Below are 14,478 nucleotides of genomic sequence, written 5' to 3'. Positions count from 1 at the left end.
CAGAGAGAGAAAGGTCTTCCTTTTGCCGCTGGTTCACCCTCCAATGGCCGCCGCTGCAGCCGGCGCACCGCACTGATCCTGGCAGGAGCCAGGAGCCAGGTGCTTTTCCTGGTCTCCCATGGGGTGCAGGGCCCAAGCACCTGGGCCATCCTCCACTGCACTCCCTGGCCATAGCAGAGAGCTGGCCTGGAAGAGGGGCAACCGGGACAGAATCCGGCGCCCCGACCGGGACTAGAACCCGGTGTGCCGGCGCCGCAAGGTGGAGGATTAGCCTATTGAGCCACGGCGCCGGCTTTAGAATGATTTTTTTAAACTGGGGTAGAATAATTATTTTTTAAATGAAGAAATCAAATCAGTCCAGTATTGTCTGGCTGTCTCTAATTATAGAAGATTCTATCATCATCTGCATTATCCTTCTAAAGAAGAAAAGTCTGTTAAGTAACTTTCAGTCTATAGGTCAATTAAGTTTCTTAGCAAAATTTAGCAACTAGAATAGACATTTGAAAAGCCTAAATATTCCTCATTTATGCAGGAAAATTCCCCCCGGAAAGCAGTTCTCTGCATCATGGATTTGATTATATCAAGGATCTAATTACATCTTCTCATGTAGAGAATGACAGAATATAGAGAAGAGGCAGTTAAGAAAACAGGATGGAGACTCCGGACAGCCTGTCTGGGTTCAAACCCTGCCTCTACCACTTACTGCATGACTTTGAACAAGATATTTAACTTCTCTGTGCCTCTGTCTTTTTACTGTAAAACGAAAAAAATAACAAGTAACAGAAAAGTTGCTTAGAAGACTAAATGAGATAGTACTTAGAAAGTGTTTAACTGCTTGGCATACAATAAATGCTCAATAAATATTAATTATTATTATCATTTTTTCACTTTAGTATAATTATCTGATCTCCAACTGACCAACTTAACACTAATCCTCCTCAAAGAATTATAAGCAGAATGAATGGAGGACTGCACTTTCATAAAATGTATTCATCAGTAAATACATCAGTTTACACTGATGTATGAAACCAAATACAGAATTGTAATTCTAAGACAACCTGTACAACTTGGCAAGCATAAACACTTAAGAGCTTTTGTTTAACTAAAGACCTATCCTGCTGGTGCCGCGGCTTACTAGGCCTGCGGCACTGGCACCCCAGTCGGGGTGCCAGATTCGGTCCCAGTTGCTCCTCTTCCAGTCCAGCTCTCGGCTGTGGCCCAGGAGTGCAGTGGAGGATGGCCCAAGTGCTTGGGCCCTGCACCCTCATGGGAGACCAGGAGGAAGCACCCGGCTCCTGGCTTCGGATCGGCGCAGTGTGCCGACTGCAACGCGCCAGCCATAGTGGCCGCCTGGAGGGTGAACCAACGGAAAAAGAAAGACCTCTCTCTCTGTCTCTCTCTCACTGTCTAATTCTGCTTATCAAAAAAAAAAAAAAAAAAAAAAAAAAAAAAACACCTATCCTGATGAACTAAAAGATCCATCCTGTGGCCCAAGTGCTTGGGCCCTGCACCCCATGGGAGACCAGGAGAAACACCTGGCTCCTGCCATCGGATCAGTGCGTTGCGCTGGCTGCTGCACGGCGGCCACGGCGGCCATTGGAGGGTGAACCAACGGCAAAGGAAGACCTTTCTCTCTGTCTCTCTCTCTCACTGTCCACTCTGCCTGTCAAAAAAAAAAAGATCCATCCTGATAAGTAATAATGCTGTCATTACTCACTTCTTCTGGACTTCTGGACTAAAGATCCATTTTGATAGAAGAAGAAGAAGAAGAAATTGGGAAGCAGGTATTTTAGTGTAGCAAGTTTAGCGGCCATTTGTGACATTTATGGCCCATATCAGAGTATCAATTCCAGACCCGGCTGCTCCACTTCCAATCCAGCTTCCTGGAAGGCAGTGTGATGGCTCATCTTGGGTTCTTACCACCCTCAAGGGAGACCTCGATGGAGTTCCTAGTTCCTGGCTTTGGCCTAGCTCAGCCCCGGCTATTATGGGCATTTGGGGAGTGTACCAGTGGATAGGTCACTCTCAAATCTCTTTCCCTGTCATCTGCCTTTCAGTAGGTGAAAAATAAACATTAGAACAATATTTTTGCACTATTAAACTATTTAATATTTTTACTAGGACTGACCTAAAGGAGACTTCTATAAACATTTTGCTCAGAATACCTTTTAAAAAGTTTTTATTTATTTTGAAAGTCAGAGTTATAGAGAAAGGAAGAGACAAAGGGAGAGAGAGAATGATCTTCCATCCACCGGTTCACTCCCCAGATGGCCACAACAGCCAGCACTGGACCAGGCCAAAGCCAGGAGCTTCATTTGTGTCTCCCACATGAACGGCAGGGGACGAAAATTTGGGGCCATATTCCACTGCTTTTCTGAGGCTGTTAGTGAGCTGGATCAGAAGTGGAGCAGCCAGGGCACAAACATGCACCCATGTGGGATTCCAGTGTCAGTCAGTGGCTTTACCCACTATACCACAATGCTGGCCCCTCAGAATACTTTTAGATGAAAAATAGTACCTTCGACTATTGAAGACTTTTAAGCATTTAAATCTCTAAACACCTCTACATTTCGGCTATGCAATTTTAATACAGAAATAGCTTGTGTAGGGGCTAGCACTGTGGTGCAATGGATTAAGAAGCCCCTATCAGAGTGCCACTTCAAGTCCCAGATACTCTGTTTCAGATCTAGCTCCCTGCTAATGTACCTGGGAAAGCAGCAGAGAATGACCCAAGTGCTTGGGCCCTTGACACCCACATGGGAGACCAGGATGGAGTTCCAGGCTCCTGGCTTCAGACTGGCCCAGCCCTGGCTGTTGTGGCCATTTTAAGTAAACCAAGAGACGGAAGATCTCTTTCTTTCTGTCTCCTCTTCTCTCTGTAACTCTGCCTTTCAAATAAATAAATCTTAAAAAAAAAAAAAAAAAGAAAGAAACTGCTGAAATTATTGACATAGGGGAATTTAAGTGTTCAAAGTTTTGTAAAATCCCTTCTAACTCAAGAAATACAATCATTTATATAAAAATATTCATGTCCACACTACTGAAACCTTGACAGCTGAAGTACATCTTACATGTGCCCAGTTCAGAACTTGGAATGCCTTCCCCATCCCAAACCACTACCTTCAACCTTAGTTTTCTTGTCTGACTACCAACACCAGAGTCCTCACTGTCCTCTGTCCCACACAACAGGAGACAACTATACTCATCTTTGGCTCAAGGATAGAATTTACTATATCTTCCTCATCGTTTTTTCTTTTTTTATCAAAATAAATATTTATTGACAACTGGAGCTTTATGTACATATTTAAAAGTAAATGTACAAATGTAGAGAATTTCTAAAACCCTGGATGCACACAAGTAATTATTTTATGTGTCCTTCAGATATGACCTCTTATAATTACAACTCCAAAAAGAAATCTACCTACAAGGCCAAATATATCCTGAAACTGTGTTTTCATCTTATCCTGACTCATATGCAGCAGCATATAAATATACTTCCATTTTTTTATCCAGTCAGCAAATGAGAATCTGTACATGATCATTTAATGAAAGAACAATTTTGGGCACAGACAGGTGGCAGAAAAGCAGTACAAAATCCTAGGAGCAGCACCCAAATGGCAACTGTTCCAGAAGTCAAGACGGCTACCGCAAAATGGTCTCACACATCACCTTCCGGCAACCTTCCATCCTGACTTGGAAAAAGACAGTCTATCATCACTCCTATACTCAGGGTTGCCTTAGGGTTAATCACAGTCAGTTGAAACACAGGGCTTCCCAGCTATTCCCTCTCTTTAGCGCAAGGATGACTCAGAACACAAACAGGAGTCCCATTTCAACACAGGCTCTGTGAAAGACTGAAGTTTGGAAAGAACCATTAATGTACATTTTTTCGGGAGCTGTTTTTAAATTCCAAATAACAATGCTGTTCACAATAGTTGTACCAAGCACCGTTCCTGCATTCCTTGGACCTCAACAAGTTAGTACAGTCTCTTCAGAAGGCATCAAAAACTGTTTTTCACTGATTCCTCTATCTTCTGCAAATGTCATTTCTATTTGTTGGTCACAAAGGGTGCCACTACGATTGACTAGCCTCCTCTTGGTAGGGTCAAACACAGCTTTTATCTTTCCAGATTTCGGTAGTACTTGGTTTTCACTTTCATCATAATGCTCTGACATCTCTTGATTTCCAAATTTTCCAGAGCTACACACACTAGATTGCAAACATCAGGCACAGGAACTATTGCAAAACTGGAGTCTCTGTGAAATGCCAGGTATAGGTTTTTACCCACTGCCAAGCATCCAGAGGGTTCCACAGAGAAAGGACATACTTGCAGGCAGTAATGATGCAAGGCTCTTTAAAATCAGCTCTTTCCCACCACATGGCACTTACATCTGCAGAACAGGAAGCAGGAGGATTCTTTAACTTTGAAACCAATTGTAGGTTCATGGGTTTTGTGTTGTTTCTTTCTTTATTTCCTTCCTTCCTTTCTTTTTTTAGGGTTTATTTTATTTATCTGAAGGGCAGAGTGACAGAGAAAGAGAGAGACAGAATTCTTCCATCTGCTGGTTCACTCTCAAAATGGCCTCTGGCTAGAGCTGGGCCAGGAGCTTGGAACTCCATCTGGGTCTCCGACATGAGTGGCAGAGGCCCAAATACTTGGACCATCTTCTGCTGCATTCCCAGGTGCATCAGTGGGGACGTGGATCAGAAGCAGAGCAGTTCAAACTGGCACTCCAAAACCCACCACGCCACCGCACTGGCCTCAGGTTGCATAGGTTTAAACTGTCATTACAAGCAGGAAGATCTGCCGTTTCAGTTTCTTCCATAGAATGTTTATGCAACTCCAGGCATGTGTTTCCACAGAGTTGAATTTTTCTGAAAGTGAATAATTCAATCAACAGAGGTGTTGTTGGGGAGGCCAGAGTCACAGTTACAGGCAAGTTTTCCTTACCTACTTGACACATTCAGATGGGTACCCAGTTTTGCAGGCTGGTTGAACTGCTGTATTGTTTACTATCACTAGCAAGTCTACGTCTTCCCATGGAGAAAACTGGAGTGTAGGGCAAGTTTGTCCAATAACCTCTGCAGACACTGGGGAATCAAAAGCTTGAGCAGTACCTAACATGGGAAATTCTGGAGAATCAAAAGCTTGAGTAGTACCTAACACAGGGAGAGCAGGTGAACACACATCAGTGGTAGATCTGTACTTAGCATCAGGTACGATGGTATTTAAAGAACTGAAAATAGCACAGATGAAGAAAGACCCTTCTTTGTAGGCTGATTTTGAAGATTTGGCATGTCAGAATGTACTTTTCCTAATAGAACAATATGCTCCTCTTCCAAGTCTTCCATTTCTTTTTTTTCCCCCCCCACAGGCAGAGTTAGACAGGGGGAGAGAGACAGAGAGAGAGTTATAGACAGTGAGAGAGAGACAGAGAGAAAGGTCTTCCTTCTGTTGGTTCACTCCCCTAATGGCCACGACAGCCAGCACCGCGCCAATCCGAAGCCAGGAGCCAGGTGCTTCTTCCCAGTCTCCCATGCAGGTGCAGGGACTCAAGCACTTGGGTCATCCTCCGCTGCCCTCCCGGGCCACAGCAGAGAGCTGAACTGGAAGAGAGCAACCGGGACTAGTACCCGGTGCCCCAACTGGGACTAGAACCCGGGGTGCTGGCACTGCAGGCAGAGGATTAGCCCAGTGAGCCACCGCGCCAGCCCTTCCATTTCTTTCTTTCTTTGTTTAGGAATCAGTTCCTCTGTAATAACACAATTTCCCTCTTAAAAAAAAAAAAAAAAAGAGATTTATCTTATTTATTTGAAAGGCAGAGTTACAGATGGAGGGAGACAAAGAACCATTGCTGGTTCAGTCTCCAAATGGCTGCAATGCCTGGGGCTGGGCCAGGCTGAAGCCCGAAGCCAGGAGCTTTATCTGAGTCTCCCATGTGGGTGCAGGGTCCTAAGCACTTGTGCCACCTTCTGCTGCTTTCCCAGACACATTAGCAGAAAACAGAATCAGAAGTGGAGCAGCCAGGACTCAAATCAGTGCCGCTATTGGATGCTGGCATCCAGGCAGCAACTTAATCCACTGTGCCACAACACCAGTCTCTCTCCATAGCACATATACAATATATATGTGCTGCTGGTTTTGCTGAGTAGGACTTCTGTTTTTGAAGCTGAAGGGACCCAAAGTCTTCATCAGGTAACTGAAAGTCTGCGATGCTGAAAAAAGATGACAGTTGCTTTAGAATTAGCATTTCATTCTGATGAAATGGACCCCTGAAAGTACCATCATCCAGAGCTAAATAAGCATTACACATGAGAGAACAGGAGTCCTGTTTTTGATAGCTTTCCTTCCCATGAATAATTGATTTTTTCTTTTGGTATTTCTTCAAGGTGACTTTCTCCTTGGACCTGTTAACATCTGCTACGCTGCATGTTGGCAAAGGGAGTTCATGATGATCCAACGGTAGTGTGCACACTGACTTTTTCTTTTGCATCTTCTACCAGACAGTTGGGTTATTGCCCTCCTAGAAAACTTATCTTTAGTGGGACTGGCAGGTGAGCTAACCTCAGTTAATGACAGAAGGTTCTGAGAACTTCCTGAACTTGGTTTTACATGTGTACCTGACAGCCTGATTTCAATTTGGTCAGTTTCTTCATAGGAAAACCTTAAATTTCGAGTTGCTTCCTTATTTTTGCTTTTAAACTCTATCTTCCTGATACCTAAATGACTTTGAACTACAGTTTCCAAGGCTACTTTCCTCCGGCAACCTGACATGCCTCATGTTGTTCTATTATAATTATCTGCCAGAAACAAAAGGCCTTTTAAGCATTGTGTAAGAAAAGTATTTGGTTTTCTGTAGAAACAGACTACTTCTGGGCTGAAACTCTTAGACTGACTTAGAACTTTGTTATCCTGAAGACTTTCATTTCTTTTTTTTTTTTTAAAGATTTATTTATTTATTTGAAAGTCAGAGTTACGCAGAGAGAGGAGAAGCAAAGAGAGAGAGAAGTCTTCTACCCGCTGGTTCACTCCCCAATTGGCCACAACGGCTGAAGCTGTGCCAATCCAAAGCCAGGAGCCAGGAGCTTCTTCTGGGTCTCCCACGTGGGTGCAGGGGCCCAAGGACTTGGGCCATCTTCTACTGCTATCCCAGGCCATAGCAGAGAGCTGGAGTGGAAGAGGAACAGCCGGGACTTGAATCAGCGCCCATATGGGATGCCAGCACTTTGGGTCAGGGCATTAACCCGCTGCACCACAGCGCTGGCCCCAAGACTTTCATTTCTAACATCAAGAGTGTTACTCAGGGGCCGGCACTGTGGCACAGAGCATTAAAGCCCTGGCCTGAAGCACTGGCATCCCACATGGGTGCCAGTTCTAGTCCGGGTTGCTGCTCTTCCTGTCCAGCTATGGCCTGGGAAAGCAGTGGAAGATGGCCCAAGTGCTTGGACCCCTGCACCCACAGGGGAGACCTAGAAGAAACTCCTGGCTCCTGACTTGGGATCAGCTCAGCTCCAGCCGTTGCAGCCATTTGCGGAGTGAACCAGCAGATGGAAGACCTTTCTCTGTCTCTACCTCTCTTTGTAACTCTGTCTTTCAAATAAATAAAAATAAATCATTAAAAAATAAAATAAAAATTTTTTAAAAAAGAGTGTGACTCAGAGCTGGTGTTATGCTGTAGCAGGTCATGCTGCTGCCTGCAATGCTGGCATCCAGTATAGGCACTGGTTCATGTCCCAGCTGCTCCACTTCCAATCCAGCTCCCAGCAAATACGCCTGGGAAAGCAGTGGAAGATGGTCAGAGTGCTTGAACCCCTGTCACCCATGTGGGAGACCTGGATGAAGCTCCTGGATTCAGCCTGGCCCAGCCCTGGCCATTGCAATCATGTGGGGAGTGAAGCAGCAAATGATGGAAGATATCTTTCTCTCTCTCTCTCTCTCTCTCTCTCCCTCTCTCTGTAACTCTGCTTTCAAATAAAAAAGTGTCTTTAAAAACAAATAAAAAGTGTTACTCATTTTAAAGATTTCTATGTATGATCCTGTTCTTTTACATTTTGTGTTTTATTTACTGTTATGGTGACTTCTTTCTTAGGACATGGGCTATCTGCCTCTAAGTTAGGACTTCTAGGCAGCGGGCTATTTGCATTCACGGCTTTACTTACTACTGGGTTATCTGTAAAAAGAGTCCTTTTTTGCCTTGTGCCTCCAAGTTAACAGGTAAAGCAGAGTTCATGTTTTCTAAGCCCTGAGTAACAAGTTCAGCTGCCTGCAGGAGGCATATGTTCAAGGTACTATTACTTGTATTTGAGGGAGTCTGCAAAGGGGTTGTAGCCTCCTTAGGGAGATTATTTCCTCTTGAGTATCAACATCCCTTTCTGGTTTGGCCGTTGGCGAATCAATGCACTCACTCCATCAGTTTCTGTAACTGGTGCTGGAGAATCAAGAAGTTCAGACTTAGACTTGAAAGGCAAGCTCTTCTTTCAGTTACCGGTGACCCAGGATTTTCACTATAAGCTTTTTCCTGTTCATTTAATCTTTTTTCAGAGAGTATGAGTTAAAGAAGTACTCTGTCTCCTGTGAAATAAATGTTTTCTTCTGCGGCTTCTTTCTTCTCCCTGGCAGCCTACTCTGCCTTTTCCAGCTTCATGGCCACTGACACTGCAGGGGAAATATTTTTGGATATCATCAGTTCTTTGTGTGGATAATCCTTCCTCTGGGCCATCTCGAGGGTTAAAGGACTCATCGAAGGTGATAAATGTCTTTTTGCCAGTTTCTTTGTCAAGATGAGTGTTGATCTGTAATTTGCTACAAAGAGGTGCTTTATTTTTAGGTTCTGAGTGGTTTAGTTGTGGCAAGAGTTCCTGTTGGAGCAAGCAGTTCTGTTCCTCTACTGTTCTCTTAATAGAATTCTTCAGCTTCTCAGCTCTTTGGGCGCGCTGAAAGCTGGCTGGTATCTCGCTGTATTTTTTCAAGAATGCTGATTTTTTTCTTCAGCCCAGCACCTTTACCTTCTTTCTGCAGCTGAGGGACTTCCTGTGAGGCTCTTCCATCGTGTCAGAGGCTGAAAGAAAAGAGCTGCTGTCTCCAGCTCTGCGCCTGAGGACAGAGACCCAGTAGGACTTGGGTCCAGCATGCACACAGGGAACGGGGACCAGTATCCCCTCAGTGCGCAGCTCATGCTGGCCTACACCTGGTCAACCCTGGCCTTCCTAGCTGTTTCTTATGTTTTACATAAGAATTGTAGGACAGGCAGAATTGTAGGACAGCTCCCCAAGATTCCCAGCCCCTCATGTACACACACTCTTCCCTACTTATTCAGGTACACACTTTTTTTTCTTATTTTTATTTATTTTTTGACAGGCAGAGTGGACAGTGAGAGAGAGAGACAGAGAGAAAGGTCTTCCTTTTGCCGTTGGTTCACCCTCCAGTGGCCGCCATGGCCGGCGCACTGCGGCCGGCGCACTGCGCTGATCCAATGGCAGGAGCCAGGTACTTCTCCTGGTCTCTCATGGGGTACAGGGCCCAAGGACTTGGGCCATCCTCCACTGCACTCCCAGGCCACAGCAGAGAGCTGGCCTGGAAGAGGGGCAACCGGGACAGAATCCGGCGCCCTGACTGGGACTAGAACCCGGTGTGCCAGCGTCGCAAGGCGGAGGATTAGCCTAGTGAGCTGCAACGCTGACCAAGGTACACACTTTCACATACTGTTGTAAAGGAGTTTGCAGGCATAAATAAGATCTCAAATCAGCTAACTTTAAAACAAGACAATTATCCAGGTGGGCCTGTCCTAACCACTTCAGTCCTTTAAACCTAAATTCAGTGGTCAGTGTCAAGAGAAGGGAGAAATACTTGAAATAGGCTAATCCTCCACCTGCCGCGCCGGCACACGGGGTTCTAGTCCCGGTCAGGGCACCGGATTCTGTCCCAGTCGCTCCTCTTCCAGGCCAGCTCTCTGCTGTGGCCCGGGAGTGCAGTGGAGGATGGCCCAGGTACTTGGGCCCTGCACCCGCATGGGAGATCAGGAGAAGCACCTGGGTCCTGGCTTTGGATCAGCGCGGTGTGCCAGCTGCAGCGCGCCGGCCGCAGCGGCCATTGCGGGGTGAACCAACAGCAAAGGAAGACCTTTCTCTCTGTCTCTCTCTTTCACTGTCCACTCTGCCTGTCAAAAAAAATATCTATATCTATATCTATATCTATGGGATTGGACACAAGTGAGATTCTCCAGAGCAGTCTCGGAAGACGGCAGAGGCCAGGTGGCAATAAATGTGGGCAGCAGCTGACTGCCAGCAACAAGCGAGGCCTTGCAGTCCTACTGCTGCAAAAGAACAGAACTCTTAAATTCTGTCAGCAACATGAATGAGCCTGAGTGCAAAATCTCCCCCAGTCTGCAGACAAGAACACAGTCCCGTCAAGGTTTGTTCAAGCTTGTGATACGCTGAGCAGAGAACCAAGCAGGTTATGTCCCAGGACTTCTGATCTATCAGAAGATCTACTTCTGATCTACAGATGTATGAGTCAATAAATGCTTGGTGTTATTTAGATCACTAACTGCCACGATTCCTAACAGACGAAATAGCAGATTCATACCACATACGTGACATTTTCTCCTCCTAAAATCTTTTGGAAGGGTGAGGAAAGGCTACGATCCTTTGAAATGCTTTAACATACTGCTATGGACATAGCAGAAATATAGTGTAATTAGGCTGGCGCCGCGGCTCACTAGGCTAATCCTCCGCGTTGCGGCGCCGGCACACCGGGTTCTAGTACCGGTCGGGGCGCCAGATTCTGTCCCGGTTGCCCCTCTTCCAGGCCAGCTCTCTGCTGTGGCCCGGGAGTGCAGTGGAGGATGGCCCAAGTCCTTGGGCCCTGCACCCCATGGGAGACCAGGAAAAGCACCTGGCTCCTGGCTTCAGATCAGCGCAGCCATTGGAGGGTGAACCAACGGCAAAAGGAAGACCTTTCTCTCTGTCTCTCTCTCTCTCTCACTGTCCACTCTGCCTGTCAAAAAAAAAAAATATATATACATATATAGTGTAATTAATTTTTGCTGACTGAACTGCACTGAAACAGAACAGAAAAGCTAAGTGAGGGATACAGATATTTGTCACTTTAGATTCCAGGCAGCTCTTACAGCAGCACTGTGCTAATGCCTGCGCGTGGAACAGGGACAAGGATGGGAAGATTGGACCAGGTCAAAAACCCAAGCCTCCTTTCCAGAAGCCCACCCTTTCTAGTGGGCTGCTAAGGATGGAAGTGAAGTAAGAGCTTACTATACCTCTTTAGTTGAACACCAGATGGGAAGAAGAGAGCCAAGACAAAAGAATCCAGTCTTGTAAGAAATTCCCTGCTCTCACCAGCCTCTCCTAAGGTGCTGCTGACATACAGAAGGTCTACAGGGAATATCCAGGCCACAAGAGTTGTAACCTCCACCAAATTTGATTATTAGAAATGTCCAGCATTCTGAAGGCATTTGACTACTCTCTGACGCTTGCTGTGGTGGGTGTTGATCAATGCTACCTGTGGGGTTAGAGCAAGTATCCCTTCTAAAATGCACCGACTACATTCCTTGGCCTTGGCACAGCTTGATATCAACAAAATCGTGCATAGTGGGAGAAAGTATTCACATGCTTCTATCAGGCAAAGGACCAAGAGTATTGAAGCTACTACTAATTATTAACACTTTTTAAAAACCCAATTAGAAAAAAATAATCAGGCACGTCACAAAAGATACTGGAACAGTCAGTAAGCACATGAAAGGGTGATTGATATCATTAGCCATTGGAGAAACAAACTCAAACAATGAGATACCACTAGACATTTGATAGAATGGCAACAATTTCTGAAGACTGCTGATGGGGAGGGCATGGAGCAACCAGAACCCTCATACACTGCTGGTGAGAATGCAATATGGCACAACTACTTTGGGAAATACTATTCTTAACCATTAAATATGTGTCTACTTTCCGATCCAGCAGTTCTATCAGGAGGAATGAAAGTGTATTTCCACACAAAAACTTATATAAGAACTTTCCGAGCAGCTTATGCACAAAAAACTATTTAACAACTCATATGTCCATCAGTTATACGCATACAACATATCAGATATACAGAACAAATGACTCTCAAACTAACTTCCTTCCAAAGCCCTTAATTCCAAAAAGAAACCCAGGCCCACAAAAGAACATATTCTTTTGAATATGTTCTATAAGACTGTATTATGTTTAAAAACAGAGTCAATAGGGGCTGATGCCGTGCGGATAAAGTCGCCACCTGCAGTGCCAGCATCCCACATGGGCCACGGATTCAGTCCCAGTTGCTCCACTTCCAATCCAGCTCCCTGCCAATGCGCCTGGAAAAGCAGGAGAGAAATGGCCCAAGTGCTTGGGTCCCTGCACCCATGTAGGAAACCTCGAAGAAGCTCCAGGCTCCAGCCGTTGCAGCCATTTGCGGAATGAACCAGCAGATGGAAGATCTATCTACCTATCTTTCTCTCTCTCTCTGTAACTCTGCCTTTCAAATAAATATTTTTTAAAAAACCAAAAAGGTTGTGCTCCCTTTAAAACAAAAAAAAATTTCACGGTGAGAGGCAGCAGAACAGTGGTTACCTCTGAGGGTGTGCTGACAGGAAAAGGTTACCCCAGGATCTTCTTAGAAAGCTCACTCATGAGCTGGACGGTGGCCACAGGTGTGCATTTTACTGTATTCTAATTTTACCTCAACAAAACATTGAGCATTGGGGGTGGGAGGAGAACCTCTACCAATTACAGACTGAAGAAGCCACAGGCACCTACAGAGCAGTCGTCGGGCGCCATGCTGTGAAGCACCAAGTAACACGCTCCACCCTTGCTCGTAATGGGCGGAGAACAGGAGCCAGGGAAAACCCTAATCCAATGAACCCACTCCGATGAAAAGCTCCTTGCTGGAACTGCGGCGCCTGGATTGCCAGATGCCCTCAAGTCCGGGCTTCACAATCATTATCTCACTTAACCCCCTTAACCTCATGAGGAAAGACCGACAAAACCCACTTTAGCGTGAGGAAGCCTGGGGTGGAAAAAGCACTTTCCTAAGCACAAGGAAATGAATGTGCCTTTGTTTCCTCGGGCGTCAGGGAGCTTGGTCCCTCTCGCGCTCGCCAACGCCATAGGAAAGACTAAGGGGAGACTCGCCAACTTCTGAGTGACTGGCTCTGAGCCCCGAGCCTCGCTCCAGAAGCGACCTCGGCGGCAGGGGCCCGTCCCTGCCCCTACACCCCTAAAGTGAGTGATTCTCCCACTAGAGCCCGCACGTCCAAAATTCGAGTCAAACTACTCATTCACACCAAAAACCAGCACGTCCCACAGCACACGCGCTCAGGCGTCACCTCGGCCCCGCCCCGCCCCCTCGCGCGCACGCGCCCTCGCCGCTCGGCCCGGCGCACGCGCAGCTCCGAAGAGCGACCGCGTACCTGCGCAAAGCCCGAAGCGGACACTTTTTTCTTCTTGCTGGCGCCATAGCCTCCGCCGCCGCTGCCGTTGTGCGAAGGGCTGGCAGGCCTCTTCTTGCTGTTCCGGGCTATTCCGGGAGTGGAAGTGGCGGCCACAAGTGGAATTTGAGCCGCCATCCTACTCTGAGCCTTCCTGCTGCACCCCCACCCCCACCCCAGGCCGACCCTGGGACTTCCGGCTGGGTGTTACTTCCGCCTTGGTACTTGAAAACATGGCCTGGACTCTATAGAGGATTTCGCGGAATCTGTCGGTGGGCTCTGGAAGGCGGAGCTGCAGCAGTGTGTTCTCCCTGGAGGCAAGGAGTCCGCCAGCCCACTCTGAGCGTGGCCCCTGGGGCAAATTCTTGGAACTCCCCAGTGGCAGAGGAATAGGACAAGCCCCTGTGTTTTATAACAACTACCTTTTAAGGAATGTAATCGTATTGTCTTTCCTCATTAATTTATTTGATTGATCGATCACTTAGTAGCGTCAGTGTTCGTGAACCAAAATGTTTGCCACGTAGCTGGCTTTCCCCCATGACCGCTGTTTTCCCCTGAGGAAGGACTTTGTGTATCGGTAGCGCCCAAATGACTTGAAGGATGGAGGGGTTCTTAACCTTTTAGGGATCACAGACCCCTCTGAGCAAAGAAACTTTGCTGCCCCCATCCCAAATGTATAGCGATACAGACAAAACTTTATATTCAAATTTCAGGGAGTCGTAGATCTGCTAAAACCTATTTATGAACCTTAGTATCCACCCATTCTCTGCCTCATGCCACCCCATGGGAGTGCTGCTTATGATTGGGTAGCTAATGTCTTTTTTGGCTTCTGCTAGAATGTAAGATCAATGAGGGGAGATCCAGTTGTGTCTTGTTCACTTACCCATCTTTGGTCACGGCACCTTGCATGTCTTTGGTACATTTTTTTTTTTAATGAAGTCATCAGTAAATGAACAAACTCCCTGCAAGAACTAGTTGGAAGCCCCTGTGTTCTTATATAAGAAAGAAACCAAAGAA

The 14,478-nt window shown here is 46.3% G+C and overlaps 1 protein-coding gene and 3 pseudogenes across 8 annotated transcripts in view; all 4 read right to left on the bottom strand.

The window, feature by feature from the left end:
* INO80C (INO80 complex subunit C) overlaps nt 1-13,644 on the bottom strand; it is a 108,846-nt gene extending 95,202 nt beyond the window's left edge. For all 8 annotated transcript variants that reach the window (XR_016214588.1, XM_089305812.1, XM_089305813.1 and 5 more), the window contains exon 1: nt 13,444-13,644. Coding sequence is in view for 7 of the 8 variants with exons in the window: in XM_089305812.1 (XP_089161938.1) it covers nt 13,444-13,599 (156 nt within the window). In the remaining variant the exon portion in view is untranslated. The remainder of the gene's footprint in view (nt 1-13,443) is intronic.
* Nucleotides 3,522-4,447, bottom strand: LOC127492366 (partner and localizer of BRCA2 pseudogene; annotated as a pseudogene).
* LOC149123745 (partner and localizer of BRCA2 pseudogene) lies at nt 4,486-5,353 on the bottom strand (annotated as a pseudogene).
* LOC138843085 (partner and localizer of BRCA2 pseudogene) lies at nt 7,669-9,310 on the bottom strand (annotated as a pseudogene).
* Nucleotides 13,645-14,478: the final 834 nt, after the last annotated feature.

The sequence above is a fragment of the Oryctolagus cuniculus genome, chromosome 10, assembly GCF_051225735.1.
Source record: "Oryctolagus cuniculus isolate XC-2025 breed Fujian yellow rabbit chromosome 10, ASM5122573v1, whole genome shotgun sequence".
NCBI lineage: Eukaryota > Metazoa > Chordata > Mammalia > Lagomorpha > Leporidae > Oryctolagus > Oryctolagus cuniculus.
This window is presented reverse-complemented; position numbering and strand designations above follow the sequence as displayed.